The sequence below is a fragment of the Betta splendens genome, unplaced genomic scaffold (assembly GCF_900634795.4).
Source record: "Betta splendens unplaced genomic scaffold, fBetSpl5.4 scaffold_31, whole genome shotgun sequence".
Classification (NCBI taxonomy): Eukaryota; Metazoa; Chordata; class Actinopteri; order Anabantiformes; family Osphronemidae; genus Betta; species Betta splendens.
In genome coordinates this window covers 58614-81260 of record NW_026577850.1, presented here as the reverse complement: position 1 = coordinate 81260, position 22647 = coordinate 58614, and the positions used below count along the sequence as shown (strand labels likewise).

General features: G+C 42.0%; 1 protein-coding gene and 1 long non-coding RNA gene across 6 annotated transcripts in view; one reads left to right on the top strand and one right to left on the bottom strand.

The window, feature by feature from the left end:
• Positions 1-22647, top strand: part of LOC129603767 (NACHT, LRR and PYD domains-containing protein 12-like) — a 50588-nt gene that overhangs the window by 5644 nt on the left and 22297 nt on the right. For 3 of the 5 annotated variants that reach the window (XM_055506745.1, XM_055506747.1, XM_055506746.1), the window contains exon 2: positions 20527-20839. The exons of 1 other annotated variant lie outside the window; for it this stretch is intronic. In XM_055506745.1, coding sequence (XP_055362720.1) covers positions 20536-20839 — 304 coding nt within the window. In that variant the 5' untranslated portion in view covers positions 20527-20535. Of the gene's footprint in view, positions 1-20526; positions 20840-21755; positions 21817-22647 lie in introns of those variants that run through there. One more of the 5 variants, XM_055506748.1, reaches the window with a different exon arrangement.
• Positions 3722-13558, bottom strand: LOC129603768 (uncharacterized). The gene is made up of 3 exons (XR_008693971.1): positions 11497-13558; positions 10325-10426; positions 3722-10090 (listed from the first exon to the last, which is right to left on the bottom strand). It is a non-coding gene; the product is annotated as an uncharacterized LOC129603768 (long non-coding RNA).

The following is a 22647-nucleotide window of genomic DNA, read 5'->3' as shown; positions in this document are numbered from 1 at the left end:
ATCTGAGAGAGACACTATTGAGTCAGATAGCCACCCTGGATGGCATAACATTAGCTTCAGATTCTACTGTGAGGAACCTTGGTGTCATCATTGACCAGGATCTCTCTTTTACATCATACATTAAACAAATCTCCAGAACCGCCTACTTCCATCTTAGAAATATAGTTAAAATCAGAAGCATCCTCTCTCAGAGCGATGCAGAGAAACTGATCCATGCATTTGTTACCTCTAGGCTGGACTACTGTAACTCCTTACTCATAGGATGTCCTAACAGCTCCTTAAAAAGCCTACAGCTTATTCAAAATGCTGCAGCCAGAGTTCTGACAGGACTTAGAAAGAGAGATCACATTTCTCCTACATTAGCTTCTCTGCACTGGCTGCCTGTAAAATATAGGATAGAATTTAAAATTCTCCTACTCACCTACAAAGTACTCAATGATAAAGCTCCTTCTTATCTTAAAAACCTCATAGTTTCTTATGCTCCCAGCAGAACACTTTGTTCTCAGAGCGCTGGGCTACTTGTGGTTCCTAGAGTGTTTAAATGTAGAACAGGGGGCAGAGCTTTTAGCTACCAAGCTCCTCTCCTCTGGAACCAGCTCCCTCTTCAGGTTCGAGAAGCTGACACACTCTCCACCTTTAAGACCAGGCTTAAAACCTTCCTTTTTGATAAACCTTATAGTTAGAGATGGTTCAGGTCACTGGCAATTATTGTTAGTCACAGGAACCATCTCTTAGCTAAGCTGCAATAGACATAGACTGCTGGGGGACTTAATTTATACACTGAGCTCCTCTGTTTCCTTCTACCTCCTCTGTCCAATAACCTCTCATCATTGTCCCATGTTTAACTAACCTTGTCTCTTTCTCTCCAGTAGTTGTGCTTCTCTCCCTTTCTCTCTCTCTCTCTCCCCCCCACTCTCTCTCCCTCTCTGTCCTCACCTACAGGTATCATTGGACTCAAAGTTTGGTGTCTGTGATGGGCAGCTGCGGATCCAACCATCCTGCCTGTGTCCAGTCCCTGGTCCTACCATCCTGCCTGTGCTCTGTCGTTGCTTGTTGCTGTTGCTGTGCTTTTCTCTCTCTCTATCCTCTCACCCCAACTGGTCGAGGCAGATGGCCGCCCACATCCAGTCTGGTTCTGCTGGAGGTTTTTTCCTTGTTAGAGAGGGAGTTTTTCCTCTCCACTGTTGCTGTCAAATTAAATGCTTGCTGTATGTGGGATTTGTTGGGTTAAGTTGTATAAGGCCTTAAACCTACCTTGTAAAGTGCCTTGAGATAACTTTGTTGTGATTTGGCGCTATATAAATAAAATTGAATTAAATTGAATTGAATGTTAGTCACCTTAAGGTTAATTGGTAGCACTATAGATTTAGTCCAGTTAATAGAGTACTCTGAAAGTCTGAAAGAATTCATCTATGAGGCTGATAGTTGTAGGAAGAGACGTCTGTGGCTCCAGGAGAAACAGTAACACATCGTCAGCATATAAACTTATTTTATGATTTACTGATTTGGTCAATATTCCAGTAATTCCTTCATGCTGTCTTATTGCTGCGACTAGAGGTTCAATAAATATTGCAAATAGTGATGGGGAAAGTGGGCAGCCCTGTCCCTCTATGCAGATTAAACCTTGGTGAGATCTGGTTGTTTGTTCTGACTGCGGCGTTTGCTGAGCTGTATAATATTTGGATCCAGTCCATGAATGTTTCCCCAATGCCGAATTTGTGCAGAGTGGCTAAAAGAAACTTCCAGTTTACTCTATCGAAAGCTTTTTCTGCATCTAAGGAGACGATGGCTGACTCTAGTTTATGGATGGTGACATAATCAATTAAATTAATTAGTCTGTTCATATTGTTTGTTGACTGTCTACCTTTAATGAAGCCTGTTTGATCAGAGTGAATTATATATGGAGTGAGTTTTTCTAATCTTCTAGCAAGTGCTTTACACACTATTTTTAGATCTACATTTATTAGTGAAATTGGTCTATAACTCGATGGGAGTGTAGGGTCTTTTCCTGGTTTTTGGAGCAGGCTTATGAAGACAGAATTCATATTTGTGGGTAATGAATGTTGTTGTTTAATTTCAGCTACCATTTTGTAAAAGCTGGGTGCCAGCATGGACCAGAACTCTTTATAAAATTCAGTTGGGAATCCATCTGGTCCTGGAGCTTTTTTATTGGGCAGCTTCATGTAGTTCTGCCAAAGATAACAATGAGTCTAGAGTTGTGGATTGTTCTTCCTTTAATTTTGGCAGTTCTAGTTTATTCAGAAACGCCTCTATGGCTGAGGTGGATGGATCTATTTGGGACGTATATAACTCTTGGTAAAAGTTTTTAAAGGTATCATTTATTTCATGGGGATCACGAGTAATATTGCCTTTGTTATTAGTTATTGAATGGATGATTTGTTTCTCTTTATTATTTTTTAATTGGTTAGCTAGAAATTTACCACATTTGTTAGCATGGTCAAAGTTCTCCCAGCGTAATCGGTCTATCTGAAACTGAGTTTTGCAATCAATTATATTATTTAATTTCAGCTTTAGATTCTTTAGGTCTTCTAGGATTCTATCATTGGTTGGAGAGGCAGCATATTTAATTTCTAGAGATTTTATTTTTTGCTCTAATTCTAATTCAAGTAACATGTCCTTTTTTTCTTGTGTGATGATTAAGAAATAATTCTACCGTGCATACACTACCTTCCCAATCTCCCAAAGAACACAGGGTGAGATTTCCGGTGTATCGTTGATTTCTATAAAGGTTTTCCATTCTCTCCTGACATAACTGATGAAGTCTTGATCATTGAGTAATGATGTATTAAACCACCAATTCCTGGTTGATGGTGTGGCTGTCTTAATCAACGAAATGGACATTGGTGCATGATCACTGATTGTGATAGAGTGAATATTGGTGTCAGAGACATCTTGTAAGACTGAGTTATTTACTAAAATATAATCTATACGGGAGTGAGAGTGGTGAACTGGCGAGAAAAAGGTATATTCCCTGGATGTAGGATGAAGAGAACGCCATGTGTCACAGAGACCGAAGTCATCCATGTACTGTTTTAAGGTCTGTACTGATTGCCAGTTCCTGTTGCTCACAGCTTTGCTTAGCCTGTCCAACTCTGGGTTAAATACTAAATTAAAGTCCCCTCCTACTATAAGTTTGGAACCAGAGTGAGCAGACAGTGATGTGAAGAAGCTGTAAAAGAAAGAGGGGTCGTCAACATTTGGGCCATACACATTAGCTATGCAATATTCAATGTTTCCTATCAAGATATTAATGATTATATATCTCCCTTCTGGATCGATAATGGTATCGTTATGAGTAAAGTTAATCTTTTTATTTATCAGGATGGCGACCCCTATTTGTTTAGAATTGTAACCGGCTAAGTAAGCATGTGGGAACTCTGCTGATGCCAGAGTGTAATTTATAATTTTGGGAATATGAGTTTCCTGTAGTAAAACAATGTCTGCTTGTAGGGTTTTCAAATGATTTAAATATTTTAAATCATTTCTCCTTCTTATTGATTCCACGTACATTCCAAGTGACAATCTTCAGTGGTGTCATATCTTACCTGACTGCTGTGGATCACTAGTCTTCTGTGTATGTAGTGTGACAGACTTTACAGTCGTAGCACTTAAAAGTGTCAGCCTTTACGGCAATCTGTTTGCATTTTCAGCGCAGTATCACCGGGTTTTTAGCGCGTTGGAGCTGTGTTGCGTCTATTTGGCCTATAGGTGGTGATCAGCCCCCACACTGGCCTTTATGACGCTGTCCTATACTTATGTTATATAGGCCCATGTAGAGATGTGTATTCATGCCTCCGTGGTATAATGGCTTGTATTATGTTAAACAGCCTTGATGTGTCAATTTTTTACCCCGGGTTCGAATCCTGGTGGAAGCAGAAGTTGTAATTACTGAACATTTTTATATTTTGGCAAACAAGAAAATAGCAAATGATTAATAGGGCTGGCTGTCTGTATTATTTAGCAGAGCTACAGCCATGTTCACAAGAGGTTCACCAGCCGCTTTCGGCAGTGAGTCATAGACGGACGTGTTTCTGCCCGCTTTCATGTAGACACGGAACTCTTCACAGTTTTTTCAAACATAGACTTTGTTAATTTCGTTATTCATACACAACAACATGCAAATGCTAAAAATTACTGAAAAGATGACTGTACACCCATCAAGTTTGGGTGAACAGAAAACGCTTGAAAGCGTTCCATTTTATATTCCGTTTATTTCGTTATTACTCCTTTCACCTGTAACACATAAAGTCATTGCAGAGCTACAGCCATGTTCTCACAAAGTTAACCAGCTGTTTATTTCGTTATTTCCTCTTTCGTGTCCGTCTGGTTAATGAAAGTGGGCGGGGCCATCCACGTCCCAGAACGGGGACACTGGGGGATGGGGAAACGCGCATCAACACGCAGGACAAAGATCTGCGTTTCTCTGCCTGCTACAGCCTCGGCTGCGTTAGGTTGTTAGTGTCCCTTTCACCTGTACCACATGAAATGTGTTCCTGCTAAGTTGATCAGCCGCTTTCAGAATCAGAATCGTTTTTATTCCCCAGGTATCCCCCAGGAGTCCTGGCGTTCTGGCATACCTCAGAGAGATTATTACAATTTATTTATTTTTATTATATGATATTCTCTACAAGTTAGCAGATGTAGTCTGACAGACTTGTGTGAAATACCATAAGAAGAGCCTTTTAAAAAAGTCAAGTGAAAGGTTTTGGCCTCTCACAGCTACATAGGTGCAGCTGATCACGCTGCCCGATCTCCTATGGAGTTCTTCTTTGTCTCGGATCTAAAGTATTTTACACCTATTGACTGAGTGGAGACAGTATGTTAATGTCTCTGTGCCAATACGTAGTAGGGGATGGGGTTTAAAGTTTGCTTTGCAACTGAATCAACATCAGACGCCGTAACTCGCGCGAAGCGAGTTCCAAATCCACTGTATTGCCTGTGTAATAAAAAATTGGCAAAAATTCTGGCAAAATGCTCTAATGCCAGAGTCGATTCGTTTTTCCCCGAAACGGGAAACGGCTTTAAATCCATTAATGTGTCTGGTTTTGAAAACACCGTTTTCAGCTCGTTTCGTTTTTAACACGCTGCTTTGAATAAATGCCATTTGTCCTTTTTAAACGAGATGGTGGGGCTTTCTCGTTACAATACAAAGTTACTGGACTTACTGGGAGCGTGTCCAGACACATTAACAGGTCCTCCAGGTTTAAAACGTTCTAAAACGACGTGTTTTCTTGTCTTTCCAGCTTTTATTCTGGAGGGGAAAATCAAACTGTTAAAACGTACACGGACCCGACACTTAAACACGAAGACATACTGTATAAAGACAGCAGCGACATCAGCAACTGACAAAAAGCACTAGCGCGTATTGACAACTTGATCCAAGTCATCTGCCTATGAATAAGTGGCTCCTCAGCACCATCGTTGGAACGTCACATCACTGTCTGCTTCAGACGGTGACGCCACTTCCCCGATTCTCTTGTTGCCTGCATTTGACAAGCATACATTTCCGGTTAAGCTCTATCTGGACAAATGATCTGTCATTCAGGCTCTTACGTTTCATTCAGAATCATGGCAAACTATAGGTCATTGCGGTCTGAGTAAATTTTAAGAGTTTGGTTAAACTTAAAAGCTGCTATAACAAGACAACGACTTAGTTTTTCGTTCTCTGCTTTTTTCTCAAAACGAAAAATCAGCTTTAAATCCATTTCCGTGCGTTGTGTCGAAAAAACAACAACACCTGAATTCCGTTAATTAATATTACGAGCTGAAACGAAAACCAAGTTTGTTTTGTGTTTTTTCCTCATGATCAACAAACCAGAAGACGAGTACAGGTATACATATAAATTACATTTATAACACAGATTGATGAATAAATATAGATTCCTATTTTATGTTATTATACTTATATTATTCTATTGGATTGGCTGGAGGAGGGACTGTGTCTCTCGGCTGGCCTGGAAACTGTGAAAACATCAGCAGCTTCGGCAATTGACAACAAACACTAGCCCACACTAGCGAGCAAAGACGCATAATAATCTATAATATTTAAAAATGAACTACTCTACATTTAATGATACAATACCATGACATCGTTTTTTGTGCTTAATGCGCAGACACAGATAGAAATGAACAGTAGGACCTCACATCTTTGCGCCACCTGGTGGTTAACATAAGACTAGCACCCTGATTTTTTTCAGCTGGCTGCAGGATTAAAAATCCTTAGTCGGGGACGCACCCGTGGCGTGCTGGCGACACGCACGTACTGCGGTAAAAAAGGTGGTCGCTTTGAAGTGCTATGACTGTAGGTGTGTGGCTAACCTTAAGTACCTGTGTATTCTGAGTTGTGTGTTATCTATGTATGGGCACGTGTTTCCCTTGTGCAGTAGATGTTTGTGTGTGGCTGCTGGAGGGCTACATAGCTGGCTGACTATGTGGAAGAAGAATAGAGAAAAGGATGTAGACAGTGTGGAGTGAAAGTAGGTGAAGGAAAAAGAATAAAGGGAAGGAAAATTAAAGTGAAAGGAAAGTGAGTGATTAAGTATGATGAGCGCTTTGCAAAGTGAGTGAGTGAGTGACATTAGAATCACAATAAACATTTACATGAAACATCTGCGAGCGAACGAGTTTGAATACTGGATGTAAGGTTATAACACATAGTTGCATTGCATCTATTATTTTTTTAACAAACCTTTTATATTAAAGCATTTTTTACATACCACCTGCTAGTACAGCCACGGAGTTGCTTCCCGGTCCTGGTAGAGCTCTCCGTTGACGTACAGTTTGTCGACGCTGATGACAGCCCTGCAGCCTTCTGCCATGAACCTCTTACGGATGGGGAACAGTCGGCGGCGGCGGTCGAGGATCTCCTTGGGGAACTGATTGTTGACGCTGTAGTCGGTTCCCTTCAGCTGTCTGCTGAAGAACCAGTTCCTTCTGCTTAAAGTCATGAAACTTGGCAACAATGGGTCAAGGGCGCTGGCCATCCGGTCGTCTTCCTCCGAGTCTGTGCGAACGGTGGAACGCCATCTTGTCCACAACTTCCGCTGGAATATTCATCTTTTGTTTAAGGAAGTTTTTAACGGTGGTTTCCGTGTTTTCCTCCGCCTGCTCTGGAATCCCCGAGAACACCAGGTTGTCCCTCATGCTGCTGGCCTGCAGATCAATGATGCCTTCTTTTATTTTTTTATTTTCGGCCGCTGGCTGAGCCACATCCTCCGTCAGGGACTGCACCGTTCCCTTCAGGGCCTCATTCTCGGTGGCGAGAGAAACCACCTGCTGCTGGCTGAATTTCAGGGAATCGCGAAGGGCCATAAACTCTTTGTGGAGGAGTTCCACTAGTGCCAGACACGCGTCGAAGCTTGATAGTTTTTTCTCTATGGACTCCAGGATGTCCGTGATGTTTTTATCCGCCGAGCTAGCTCCAGGTGACTCAGGTGAGTCAGACGGACGGGAACGCTTGCTGGGAGCCGTCTCCTTTTTCCCCATTACCAGACGCTCGAAGCACTCGTCGATGTACTCGAAACTTTCTTCGGTGTTATCCAGAATGTTAGGGTGGTTTATTATTTTCCGTAAAATAAGGTAGTTATTTATTTATTTAAATTGGCGGATAGTTTGTCGCGCTGTTGTTTACTACCTGTTTCGCGCCGCCTTGTTGAATTTCTCGTGCTGTTCTCGCGCTCTCTCACAGCATCGCGTCCTGAGGCATGATTACTAATTACAGACAGCTGATCTGATTGAAACCGGAAGTAATGTTAGAGCAGGGCATGGACTGCACAGAAACGGAAATACAAAACAATAAAACCGCAAATTAAATTGAAACACGTGAAAGCATGACAGAACCCTCACCGCAAGGGCGACGTCCCAGGCGCCCAAAGGAACCACCACCTTCCAGCCAGGGTGGGCGGAGGGAGGCCGGTGGAAGGCCACAGGAGCCGGCTGAGGTCTGGATGAGCTCGGTGAAGGTCCTTTATGAGGTTGGTGTCGAGAATGTCTCGTGCCGGAACCTATGACCGTTCATCCAGACAGTACCCCTCGCAGTCGACCAGGAACTGCCTTTCTCAACCTTGTTGTTGACAAGCCAGGAGAGCTCTGACCGTATATGTGGGACCCTCGTCAATGACCCTCGGAGGCAGTCCTTAGTGGACAACCAAACTTTGTCCCCAACCGCATACGGAGGTTCGGCCGACCGCTTGCAGTCTGCTGCCACCTTCTCTCTGCTTGCACCCGCAACATTACCTGTCGTGCCTGCCGCCAGGTTTGCTGACATCGTCCAATGATGGGACTCGAGCTTCCTCCTCCAGCGCCAGGAACAGCGGTGGCTCGAACCCGTACACACACTGAAATGCTGAGAGACCCGTGGATGAGCATGGGAGTGTTGTGGGCGTATTCCACCCACACAAGCTGCTTGGACCAAGCGGACAGGTTCCTGGAAGCAAGGAATTCATTAGTGCCTAATTTTTGCACAGTTAAAGGACACATATCATACTTTTCATTCTAAAAAATATTAGACTTTAATGTCTCAGTAAGGTCTCTGTAAATTTTCATCCCATAAAACCCTTTAGATCGTCCACACTGCCCCTGTCAATATGTGGTTCTCACTCCCCATCAGCAAACGCTGTGTTTTCTGGGCGTGTCGCAAGCGAAGCTGCTCACCACACCTCTGTGCGGAAGCGCATATCTTTTTTGTTATTGTTTTTTTTTTTTTTTAAATTGGCTCCATGGATACGAGCCACCGCACGGTTACGATACAATAGGTGGCAGTAGTGCGACATTGAGAACGCAATCCTCCACAGAAGAAGAAGACCCACTACAGGACTGCACGACATTAGCCAGCCAGCTAGTTCGTAGCGTAGTGGAACCATACGTCTACGATCCCGAATCTGACCCTGAAGCTGAAGAGGAGGCTGTTGAAGTCGCCACATTTCGGCTGATGCAAGATGTGTCTCATTGGTAATGTCGCATTTACTTCAATTTAATTGATTTATGTAATTTGCAAAGCAACTAGCAGTTGCTAATGCGTATGCTAAATGGCGTGTGCAGCTTCAATATTCACAACACGACTTACCTGGAAAACTCTCGTTAATAGAAAACACTACTTTAGCTCACATTATACAAATAAATAAGTTTGAGAGCATAGCTGAAATAATATAAATACATTTTACATTTACACATTTCACTGTTTTGTCTTACTTGTGCTGCTGCTCTGACATAATTTTATTTAAAAATGTGCATTAATATTTAGAGCAATCACTGCATGACCTTCCTGGGAACAAAAAGCATTGGTTCAAATTATATATTGACCTAACGTATTTCTACTGCTTTTAATTATGTTTTTTGTCATTCTTGATAAATCTGACAGTAATATGTCTCTGTATCTGAAGTTGTTACAGGTATCTAGTCTACAGAGGCTAGTGGGCTGGTGCTGAGGATTCCTGGGGTGAAGAATCTGAGTTGCCATCTCTTCATGCTTGGGTTGTAGATGAAGGCAGAGTTTCCTGATGGATAAAACACTAAAACACTCATTGTATGATGGATGTACAGTAAACCACCTGTGGAATAACTCCTTTACCATTTGAGTAAAAATGTGTTTTTTGTGAGTGCAATACTCATTTTTAGATTTTTTTTTAATTTATATATAATTCATATGCTTTTTATTTATGGCCGCTTCAACTTTATAGCTTACCATGTTAGAAAGAGAAAAAACATGTAATTTCAATACTATGATTTCCTGAATAAAAGTGTTTTCAGAAACAGAGTTCAGTGAAATACATAAGTTAAAGCCAACTTTATTGTAAACCAAAAAAATGCACCACTACTCCAAAGCTAGAACAAACTGTTACCTTCACACTCCAATGTGCAATGTATAGGTTACTGAGTTAATTAAGAAGTCTGGGGGTTTGAGGACAGAAGCTTTTGCAGGGCCTTGCAGACGAAATGCATGAAAGTAGGGTAAACAGGGAGATGTGGTGATCCTTGTTCTCATCACTATTTGGAAGACTGAGCGGAAGCAGTCCTCTACCAGATGGAAGCTGTGGCTGTCCTCACCATCACCTCATCAAAACAAAAGGTACTGCAATCAGAATTGTAGATTAGTGAAATGTTCATTATTATGTAGGTCAAAACCTTCTCTAATGTAAGAACACACAATACCAGAAAAACATTAAACCAAACAAGAGGACAGGCCTGTCTGTGCTAAAACAACAGATAAACTGTTGTTACAATTCAAATATAAAATCTAAACAGTATATACCAATTAAAATCTTCTATTGCCCATCTTACTGTTGGTACATACAAACTTACATACCTTTACTCCTAAGCTGGGCAGCAGATGTCCGTGTACCAACAGTCTGCAGTGATTTCTCTGTTTGACAGCCTCCTTGCATGTAGGTAACTGGGATGTGGCTCCCTACAGTGTAGAAAAGACTGTTACATTTACTGTAAATTGTATTGGTCCTACAAATATAATGGCTATGGTACAAGCTATAGGTTACTGACCAGATAAGCAGCAGTTATTGTAGAGATGTGACTAATTAGCAACTAAGCTTGCAACACAACACAGTAATTATTCCAACTAATCATGTTAGAATTTGATAGAACAATGACATAACCCCAAATTACAAGTTGATTTAGGCTGTGACACAGGACGGGGTAAAAACAAACATAACCGCGTTCATCTGCAGTTTCTTATTGTAGCGATCGACCAGCTGTAGCTCTAAAGTGCAAAGGCCTAAAGGCATGCTAACGGCTAACGCAACACACAAACAGGAGCGGCAGCACGTCAACAGGACAAAAGCTCGATCCACCGCTTCCTGCCTGTCGCCGATCGAAGGCCCATCACACAGACAGGTGCCAACTCAGAGTAGCACATTTGAAAGGGACAAAGGCTCGGTTGACTCACTGTAGCCGTTAGCGACGCTAGCGATTAGCTTGTCTCACATGTGGGTTACTGCATTTTAAACAGACCCAACTAACATATTTAGATATCACAAGTATTAAGCACAAACTTACTACAGCGAGCTAGATCCACCGCTTCCTGCCTGTCGCCGCTGGAAGGGCGATAACGATCAGGTGTTCCCCGCAGGTGTATGAGATTACAGAAAAAGGACAGACGCTAGACCCACCGCTCCCTGCGTGTAGCCGCTGAATGCCGATAGCCATTAGCTTGTCTCACATGTGGGTTACTATATATTAAACAGACCAACCAACATAGTAAGTATCAAGCACGTACTTACTACAGCGAGCTAGACCCACCGCTCCCTGCCTGTAGCCGCTCGATGCCATTAGTCATTAGCTTTTCTCCACACAGGTGTGTGGCTGCAGGAGCCCACATGAGCACATTTGAAGGGGACAAAGGCTCGGTCGACTGGCTGTAGCCGTTGGCATAGCTAGCTAGTAACTTGCCCCACACATAGGATACTACATTTAAACGGACAAACTAACATTTTAAAACATTATAAATATCAAGCATGTACTTACTTCAGTGAGTGGATGACGGACTTTAGGAATAGGTTCTTTTTTCCAACAGGAGCCGTGAAACAAATCCAGCATTGTACGCACCCTCGTTTGAAATGCACATACGTATAAATGCTGAGGCAGTGTTTCTGGCACCGGTCCGTTAAAAATAAAAGTGACCCACAAAGTCCTCACTTGTTGATCCCTTGTTAAAGTGAATAGACTTTGGTGTTGGTTAGAACACCTAAGAACCAAACTATTTCTATGGGAGGACTTGAACGCTGCCGTGCTCGTCTGTTCACGGTGAGTGAGAGGGGGGAAATGGCGGAAGTCCAGTTTTGGTTCGGGATCATTGTGGGGGTGGTGGTTCAGGATTTGCAAGGAGATGTTCCTACCAGTGTGACGACACATGGGGCACGGTCTCAGAGTAGTAGATCTCTCTCTTCATTGGGTGAGAAAATCTACGTTTTCAAAATGTGAAAAAAGCAGGAAATGTATTTCTACCGTGCTCAGTGTGTGTATATGTGACCCATAGAGTCATAGGAACTCTCCAAAATGTCTAAAAAGTGGATTTTGCATGATATGAGCCCTTTAATACTTATATTGTTGTTTTGTCCTGTTTTGTCTTGTTTTTGTTTTGGCCACTGCAAACTATAGAATTCTGTCCAATTCCATTGAAGCTCCAGTGGAGCTGAGGTAACAAACAAGCTAAAACAAGCTAATGGACTTCTGATGCCAAACAGAACTGATCTGACCTCCTCTACTCAGAGCCTATGTCCAGGCAAACACACAAGGTGAGGAGAGGTCCATGACTCCAGCAACTACGAATTAAATGAGGCGACAACCAGAAATACAAAGAACAGCAGAGTCCCAATGACTGAGCGACAGGAAAAACTGAATCCATCTCTTATTCTTCAATCTTCAACGGCTAGTTGTCCTTTAAGTGTCACTTCCAGTTTGTTTTTTGGTCTTGAGGCTGTTTTTCCTCTATTACTATCACATTGTGTGACCTAAACGTCTACATGAGCTGTTGGTTATTCAAAAGCCATCAGCCTTGTCTTAATCAGCTTTGGTACTTGAAGCACATTGATGCAGGTGTTGCATGTCCCAAGTGGCAGGATCAGCAGCTCGATAGAAACAAGGCTAAACAATGAAAATGAGTTGTTTTCTCGTTTTCCGTTTTTTCCTGAAAACAAGAAAACGGGAAATGGCTTTAAATCCATTTATTTGTCTGGTTTTGAAAACATCGTTTTCGGCATGTTTCATTTGTTTTTAACACGCTGCTTCGATTAAATGATGTCTGTCACTTTCATGAAGAGAAACGAGAAAAGGTCTGTGTATATTTTAATAGTTTGTTTTCCCCCTCCAGAATAAAAGCCGGGAAAACCAGAAAACGAGCCGTCTTCGTGTTTTCCGTTTTTTCCTCAAAACAAGAAATCGGGAAACGGTTTTAAATCCAATTCCGGGTCGAGTTTTGAAAACACTGTTTTCAGCTCGTTTATTTGTTTTTAACACAGTGCTTTGATTAAATTCTGTTTTTCGCTCACATTAAGAGAAACGAGAAAATGGGTGTGTTTTGTATTTCATCTTAAGGACAATTTAACCAGAAGGCTTGATTTCAGTCGATATATGTCTGGAAAGGAAAATAAAAAATCCATTACTTAATTTGCGATTGAGCACCTGCTTCCTGACGTCATTGTACATGACAGTAAACTCATCATTCTTAGGAATGTTGTCCAGTGGCTGCTGTGGTCTGGTAGAGGCATGGTCCAAGTAAAACAACACCTTATTTGGCTAGAGCACTCAGAGAGAGGCTGATGGTGGTACGGGTCCTGTGTGTGTGTTAGCTGTCCAGCATTGTTAGTCATGAAATACACATTTTCCAATATGCTTCAACTCATGTCTAAAAATCATTTTTGTTATTAACTGTTTTGACTGTAAATTTAGAATGCAACACAAAGCATCAGTTTCCATGGGAAAACAACAGCAAAAAAACAAATTATATCTTTACAAAATAAACATTTAAAAAAACACAATTAAGCCAATACTGTAGAAATTAAGACTGTTTCCCCAAAACATACGTACAGAAAATCTATTCATGGGGGGATTCTCTACAGTTAATAACCAAGCAGATTGACCTCAATGTGTCATGTTCCCGGTCATGTCCCTGTTTTATTTTGAAAGGACTTTGTTTTCATTCATGTTGTCATGTTTTGGTTTCAGTTTCCGGTTTTATTTTGAAGCACTTCCTGTCTCACCCACGTCTCAGCTGTTTCCATGTCATCCCCGGTTAATCAGCACACCTGACAGTTATTTTGTAATCAAGCACTGGTATTTAGTCACCACCTCACACAGCATCCAGTTGCCAGATTGTTACGCGTGTAAGTCACCACATTCCAGCATACCTTAGATTGTCTACCTAGTTTGTGATCGTGTTTCTGTACCTGACTCCTGCCTGTACCCTGCCTGTACCTTCGCCTTGGAAAAAACGCTGGTAACGTACCTAATTGTCTGACCCTGAGAAAGCCTGCTCCTTACTGGTACCTTTGCTGTGTCAAACTGTTGTCGAACTCTTGCCTGTCCCCGGATCCGATTTAGCCTGTTCCTCCTGTACTACTGCTCAAGATTTTTCTGTGTATAAGAATAAGAATAAGAATAAGAATAAGAATAACTTTATTAGTCCCACAGCGGGGAAATTCCCATCAGCAGCCAGGTTACCCGGCGCTAGTCCGACAGTGGAAGCAAATTGCAGTACAAACAGTAAAAATCAAACGCACACACATACAGTGTCACACAGTACAAGTGGAAACCTTGCTGGAATTTTTTCTTGGGTTCATCAGGACAGATAGATAAGGTCGGAGAGCAGACAGTGAGACTGTATGGAGGGGAGGGGGGGGGGGTGTATCTGAATCAGTGTAGTGAAGTGTTGTTTATAGAAGTATGACCGAGGCCGACCAAGATGTTTACAGGTCAGTCCAACAGTTGTCCTTGAAGGGAGTCACAATAAGGGGAAGAGGATAGATAGAGGCACAGCTGGTGAGCTAGATTGGACCCGGGAAGGGAGGGGTGAGGGAGAAGGGACAGAGTAATACACAGCCAAAATTAATACATTTTAACAATCCATGACTAATTTGTCTAGATCAATACTCCAATCGGTCAGAACTCAGGGCTTCTTTGCCTCTTGTGGGACCATGGGTCACCCGTGACATCTCCTCAAGCCTGTCAGACAAGGCTGTCACCACATTCACCAAGTGTTCAGTCTGTCTGCAGATGTTATCCTTCAGTCTCTTGTCTTCCTCCGTACAGGCTGAGATCTTATTAGTCAGTCCTGTAATCCGGGCATCCGAACGGGCTGAGATGTTACAGATCAGTCCTTCAATCCGGGCAATCCTCTGGTGTAATTCCGTCAGCCGAGTAACCATGGCCCCCGTCGGCGTTTGCAGCTCCACAGCCGGAGGACACGCCAATGAGCCGGCCACAGATTTTCCAATCTTTCCAATCTTCCGATAAAGCAGGGCACCACCAAAGCCAATCATGAGTAGCCCTGTTATCAAAGTCCAAAATATGAATAGATCCTCTGCATCCTCGATGGACAGAGGCTCCAGACACAGGGGGCACCAGGAATCCCACGCGTCCCGCACGTAGCCGGAGGCAAAAGTCCCCAAGGGGCAGAGTGGTTCTCCCGGAGATTCTTTCCTTTGTGAAAAAATCTTGTCCAATGCGCTGAGTGACCAGTTGATTAGCTCCATGTTCAAAAATGTTATTCCAGAATAGCAGATCAGGGGGCTCAGAAAAAGACAAGACAAGGACACTGCAAGTGGGAGTGGGAGAAGAGAGAAAACACGTCTGCACTCCTCGAGAGGCGGAAGTAGAAGCCTGTATGACCTGGACCGTCTGTACTAGCGACTGTGGATTAAAGACTGTGAATTTTACAACCTTCTTCGTGTGTCTTCACTGTGCATGTGGGTCCGATCGTTACGCAAACCTGACACAATGAAATCAATTATATCGTGAAGACAGATTAGTTCAGTATTTACCTTTTTTCTTTTCTTACTTTCATTTAGGCATCATGGAGGCTCTATGTATGCAGCATGCTGCAGGAGTCTTGTCAAGTGCGGGTTACACACAAGGAGGCCCTACTTCTTCTATTGACCCATGTGGTCTGACCTGGTGACAGTCTGTTTACACCTGTTGTGTGTCTTCCAGCTTAATCAGGTGGACACAGCTGTGCATATATGAACATAAATGGATGGTGTAATGTGTAGAACTATGTGTATGAACAAGGTCTGCCAGTTTGAGAACTGGAGGAGCTGTTAATGTGTCTGTACAGGCTGGTAACACAGCACGTTGTTGTTTGGGTTAGCTGTCATGGAAAAGTAGTCAGGACCACATCTCCCAGTACATCCAGTAACTTTGTATTGTAATGAGAGACCCCCCACCACCACCGAAACACAGTACAACAACGTCAGGAAGCCGGGGCTCAAGCGCAAATTAAGTAATGGTTTAATAGTTTCATTTCCAGACGACATTGACTGAAATCAAGCTGTTTTCTGGTTAAGTTGTCCATACGATGAAATACAAAACTCCTCTGTTTTATTGTTTCTCTTGATATGAGCGAAAAACAAAATTGAATCAAAGCACCGTGTTAAAAACAAATAAACAAGCTGAAAACTGTGTTTTCAAAACTAGACGTGGAATTGGATTCAATGCCATTAGCTGTTTTCTCATTTTGAGGGAAAAAAATGGAACATGTGTAATGTTCAAAATTAGCTGAACACTTTTGTGTTTTAAAAGTTTAAGCTGATTAGAGTCAGCATGGAGACAAAAAAAGAACTCCTCGTCCTTGGTTTTGGGGAGTCAGACAGAAGCGAGTTCCTGGGAGTGCCAGGCGGAGATAACTATGAATCATTCTCTGTCTAAGGCTTAGACTGAGTATGGAGCTGCAGGTTGCCAACCCCTTTTCTAAGCGATCAGTCAGACACATAAACCTGATGTATGATGAACAAAATGAGATGAATTGCAGACATAGGAACATGTAATCTGAACATAAAAAGGCACAAACTGGATGAAAACAGTAGCGGATGAAGGAGAACAATTTTCTGTTACAAGGTCCAGACATCAACATCTAGTTCAAGTCTCATGACGAAGTAAAGAGGGGGAGGGGACAGTGAAACTGAAACTAAGTTTAACTTCCTCATTTTGTGCAGAAGAAGGAAAAAACAATTAAACACCATGAAGAAGAAAAGTTGAGTTTCTTGATTGACAACTCAATCAAGAAACTATGACTAACTACTGTTAGAGTTTAAAGGGGTCATATGCAAAATCCACTTTTTAGACATTTTGGAGCGTTCCTATGACTCTATGGGTCACATATGCACACACTGAGCATGGTAGAAATGCACTTCCTCCTGAAAAGGTAAATTTTATCATGCAATGGAGAGAGGCCTCGTCCTACTCTGAGACCGTTCCCCAGTTCTCGTCACATTGGTAGGCAGTTCTCCCTGCAAATCCTTGAACCACCACCCCACAATGATTCCGAACCAAAACTGGACTTCTGCCATTTCCCCTCTCTCACTCACCGTGAACAGACGAGCACGGCAGCGCCCAAGTCCTCCTATAGAAATAGTTCGGTTCTTAGGTATTTTAACCAACACCAAAGTCTCTTCACTTTACCAAGGTATCAACAAGTGAGGACTTTGTGGGTAACTTTTATTTTTAACCGACCGGTGCCAGAAACACTGCCTCAGCATTTATACGTATGTGCATTTCAAACGAGCGTTTGTGTAGCGTTTGTACTTTTTCTGTAATCGCATACACCTGCGGGGAACAGCTGATCGTTATCGCCCTTCAAGCAGCGACAGACAGGGAGCGGTGGATCTAGCTCACTGTAGTAAGTTTGTGCTTGATACTTGTGATGTCTTAATATGTTAGTTGGTCTTTTTAAAATGTAGTAACCCACATGTGAGACAAGCTAATCGGCTACAGCAAGTCAACCGAGCCTTTGTCCCTTTCAAATGTGCTACTCTGAGTTGGCACAATCACACACCTGTGTGGGGAACAGTTAATAGCTATGGGCCTTCGATCGGCGACCGGCAGGGAGCGGTGGCTCAAGCTTTTGTCCTGTTGACGTGCTGCCGCTCCTGTTTATGTGTTGCATTAGCCGTTAGCATGCCGTTAGGTCTTTGCACTTTAGAGCTACAGCTGGTCGATCGCTACAATAAGAAACTGCAGATGAACGTGGTTATGTTTGTTATTACCCCGTCCTGTGTCGCAGCCCAAATCAACTTGTGATTTGGGGTTATGTCATTGTTCTATCAAATTCTAAAATAATTAGTTGGAATGATTACTGTGTTGTGTTGCAAGCTTAGTTGTTAGTTAGTCACATCTCTACAATAACTGCTGCTTATCTGTTCAGTTACCTATAGCTTGTACCATAGTCATTATATTTGTAGGAATGTAACAGTCTTTTCTATACTGTAGGGGGGCACATCCCAGTTACCCACATGCAAGGAGGCTGTCAAACAGAAATCGCTGCAGACTGTTGGTACACAGACATCTGCTGCCCAGCTCAGGAGTGAAGGTAGGTATGTAAGTTTGTATGTACCAACAGTAAGATAGGCAATAGAAGATTTTAATTTTAATTGGTATATACTGTTAAGATTTTATATTTGAATTATAACAACTGTTTATCTGTTGTTTTAGCACAGACAGGCCTGTCCTCTTGTTTGGTTTAATTTTTTGTCTGGTATTATGTATTCTTAAATTAGAGAAAGTTTCGACCTACATAATAATGAACATTTCACTAATCTACTATTCTGATTTCAGTACCTTTTGTTTTGATGAGGTGATGGTGAGGACAGCCACAGCTTTCATCTGGTAGAGGACTGCTTCCGCTCAGTCTTTCAAATAGTGATGAGAACAAGGATCAACACATCTCCGTGGTCATCTGTTTACAACTATACCTGTCCTGCTGCAGAAACAAATCTCCAACATAACCAAGTGTACCCCCTACCCAGCACATGGACTGTTTACCGTACTTCAATGCATTTCGTCTGCAAGGCCCTGCAAAAGCTTCTGTCCATTTATTTGGTTGACAATAAAGTTGGCTTTAACTATTCCGTATTTCACTAAACTCTGTTTCTGAAGGGAAAACACTTTTATTCAAGAAATCATAGTATTGAAATTACATGTTTTTCTCTATCTAATATGGTAAGCTATAAAGTTGAACCGGCCATAAATAAAAAGCATATACATTATATATAAATAAAAAAAATGAGTATTGCACTCACAAAAAACACATTTTTACTCAATGGTAAAGGAGTTATTCCACAAGTGGTTTACATCCATCATACAATGAGTGTTTTAGTGTTTTATCTATCAGGAAACTCTGCCTTCATCTACAACCCAAGCATGAAGAGATGGCAACTCAGATTCTTCAACCCAGGAATCCCCAGCACCAGCTCACTAGCCTCTGTAGACTAGATACCTGTAACAACTTCAGATACAGAGACGTATTACTGTCAGATTTTTTAAATAAAAATATCTCAGAGCAGCAGCACAAGTAAGACAAAAACAGTGAAATGTGAAATGTATTTATATTATTTCAGGTATGCTCTCAAACTTTTATTTATTTGTATAATGTAAGCTAAAGTAGTGTTTTCTATTAACAAGAGTTTTCCAGCTAAGTCGTGTTGTGAATATTCAAGCTGCATAGGCCATTTAGCATAAGCATTAGCAACCACTAGTCGCTTTGCAAATTACATAAATCAGTTAAATTGAAGTAAATGCGACATTGCCAATGAGACACATCTTGCATCAGCCGAAATGTGGTGACTTCAACAGCCTCCTCTTCAGCTTCAGGGTCAGATTCTGGATCGTAGACGTATGGTTCTACTACGCTACCGGACCAGCGTGCTAATGTTGTGCAGTCCTGTAGTGGGTCTTCTTCTGTGGAGGATTGCGGGTGGATTGCCTTCTCAATGTCGCATTACTGCCACCTATTGTATCGTAACCGGCTCGTATCCATGGAGCCAATTTTATAAAAAACAACAACAACAACAACAAGAAAAAGGTATGCGCTTCCACACAGAGGTGTGGTGAGCAGCTTTGCTTGCGACGTGCCCAGAAAATACAGCATTTGCTGAAGGGGAGTGAGAAACACATATTGACAGGGGCAGTGTGGACGATCTAAAGGGTTTTATGGGATGAAAATTTACAGAGACCTTACTGAGAGATTGAAGAATTGAGTGAAAAGCTGATGATCACTAATGTTGTTAAACACTAAGGGTAGTGTTTAACAACATTAGTGTTACTGAGCCTGTTTGTTGACGTAGAGGAAAATAAGACACAATCTACTAACGCTATGGAAACTTAAACTAATGCTGACAAGAACCGGATGTGAGGAGTTGATGGTGTTCAGGGTCTGGCTCTGGTTGTTATTTGTCCTGGTTCTGGTTCTGAGCTCACAGTTGGTGGTACTGAGCACTCAGACTGACTGAGGTCCAGAAATGTGGAGGCCTTCTCCCTTCCTGTCAGTGTTCTGAGTTTTCCAGTGACCACTGGTGACCGACCGGTCACTCGTGGTTCAGCTGTTGGAAGCAGGAAGCAGCTCGTTGGCTTCTCCGTCACTACAGAATCTAAACAAACTGACGTAAACAGTGTTTGGAGTTGAACTAGAATCAGTCTGACGCTGTTTACATTGATCCTGTTGTAGTTACTGGAAGCAGCTGAAATCAAACCAGGACTGAGGTGCTCTGCTCGTTACGGAAAAGAAACTTTGTTCTACTTTGTTTTGGACAATGATGAGACACAGTGACTCTCAACCTGTGAGACCCGCTTAGAACCAAATCTGGAAAATAAGACCACTACAGCCACTAAAAGGCAACGTGGACTCTGTTCAGACTGATGATGATCATTCAGTGTCTGATGGACAGGAACTCAAAGCTGAGACCAGATGGTTGATGTAAAACTAATAATAATAATAATAATAATAATAATAATAATCTAAGAAATAATCATGACGACACTGTGGCCAATATTCTCTGTCTTTATCAGGGAGTCGTGATGACATCAGAGAAGCTGTTAAACATTCTAGAAGACTTGAAAGATGAGGAATTCACTAAGTTCAAGTGGTTCCTGCAGCAGCCTGGAAGCCTGGATAACAGACCAATTAAAAGGAGACGAGTGGAAGGATTCACTGACATAAAAACAAGTCGACTGGAACACACATCACGATGTGACACAGTGGATGTGATGGTGCAGACGTACAGACCTCATGGAGCGATGGAGGTGACCCGGAAGGTTCTAGAGAAGATCAACAGGAACGACCTGGTGCAGAGTTTGTCTGACAGCAGCTCAGAACCAGGAGGTGAGTCACACAAACACCTGGGGCCCGTTTCAAGAAGGAGGTTTAACAAACTCCGAGTTAAAACGAAACTCTGAGTTGATTTACTCTGAGTTTGCAAACCTGGAGTTTTCGGTTCCAGAACAGCTGAAAAGAGTTGGTTTAAGCAACTCTGAGTTGTCTGACTCAGAGTTAAGCGCGTGCACCGCGATGATACAAAGCCCTGATCAATGGAGTGAAGATATTACGAGTCACCATGGCAACAGGACAACAAATGGATATGTTACGTCAAGCATATAGCGACTACGAGCCTATAATCCGTAGAAAGGCAACACGGCTGCAGCGGCGAAAGAGAAAGAATTAGCTTGGAAGAGAATAGCTCCTCGAGTCAATGCGTAAGTTTACATTTTAATCATACAGCGTAACTAATTACTAAATAATTTTAGTATTGTTGTTATATTTCACTCGTAAAGTAAGGACTTTTTCACTCATCTAAGGCGTTACTTCAGTAATTGCATGAAATACCGACGTTTGTATGAATTAAAAGTGCAGTGTTATGTCTATGCATTTTTAAAATTCCTGTTGTGGTTGATGTGGGATTTGTAAAGTAATGATAATTCAATAATCCAATACGTTTTATGGAGAGCAATTATTACACTAATCTAATTAGGTTTTTAAAAGTTACCCAAAACACGTAATAATATAAGAAATGTTTTTATGTAGGCGCAATCCTGCAGACATAGAAGAACGTGGCTAAAAATGAAATGTAAAAACATAATTCAAACAGCTAAGGCACCATCATGTCATGGATGTAGACTACCTGACTTTACAATATTTGATATATTAAATAACTAAATAGCATGCAGAGTATAGCAGTGCAGCAGCATTTTCAACATGGCTGTAATGTTTTCACACAGTTAAACATTTGACTTCTACTCAGCCAACAGAAAGAAGGCAGAGGCTAGAACAACTGGTGGAGGACCTGCACCTCGCAGGAGGAGGTCAGTCACGTTTGCTGCACAGATGCACACGGTTCAGTGATGTTCAGTAAATGCCAGAGTTCAATTCTGTAAGAGTAATGAGGAACATGTCATGTCAATTTGTCATGTAACTCTAAATCTTCTGTATTTTAAGTTATCGGTTATTGAGTTGTATAAACTAAATCTCAAGGAAATGTTATACTTGTATCACAAGATTGAGAAGCCAGATCTAGAAATTGAAATTCCCAAACACAAGCTGGAGATGAGTGTAAAGTTAAAGGTGAATTGTATGAATTATTGGAAGAATCATAAAATCTAACATTTGCCTTTGTATTTGTAGGAAAGGAAAAAAAACAAATAAATTATGATTTACATCTATTCAGTTTCTTTTATTGGTGGTGGTGGGGATGGTTGATTAAGACATTAAAGCAAATCTGTCCATCCACTCTGCAGATTACTGTAATGGAAGGAGTCTCCTCAGGGTCTTGTATTTGTAGGGCAGGGTGTTGCTCCTCTCTAATTATTGCAATAATGTGGAGAACAACACATGTCACATTAATGTCACAGGCCTCTCAGGTGTTTCCCTGAGGTGACGTAGACACTGAAGACGTGCTTTCAACAGGCCTATGGTCATTTCCACCCGGGCTCTTGTTTTGCAGGGCCACATTAAAGCGCTGCTGGGGGCCTGCTTCAGGTTCTGGGTCAGGCGTCAGTAGTGTGCGCCTTCATGGGTAACCCCTATCTCCAGCAGAAAGCTGTCAATCTCTCCTAGAAGAAAGTTCACATTACTTTAGTGCAGCATAGAAGTGTTCCTGTGAGTGTGAGTGCATGCATTGAAATAAGTGTATAGGA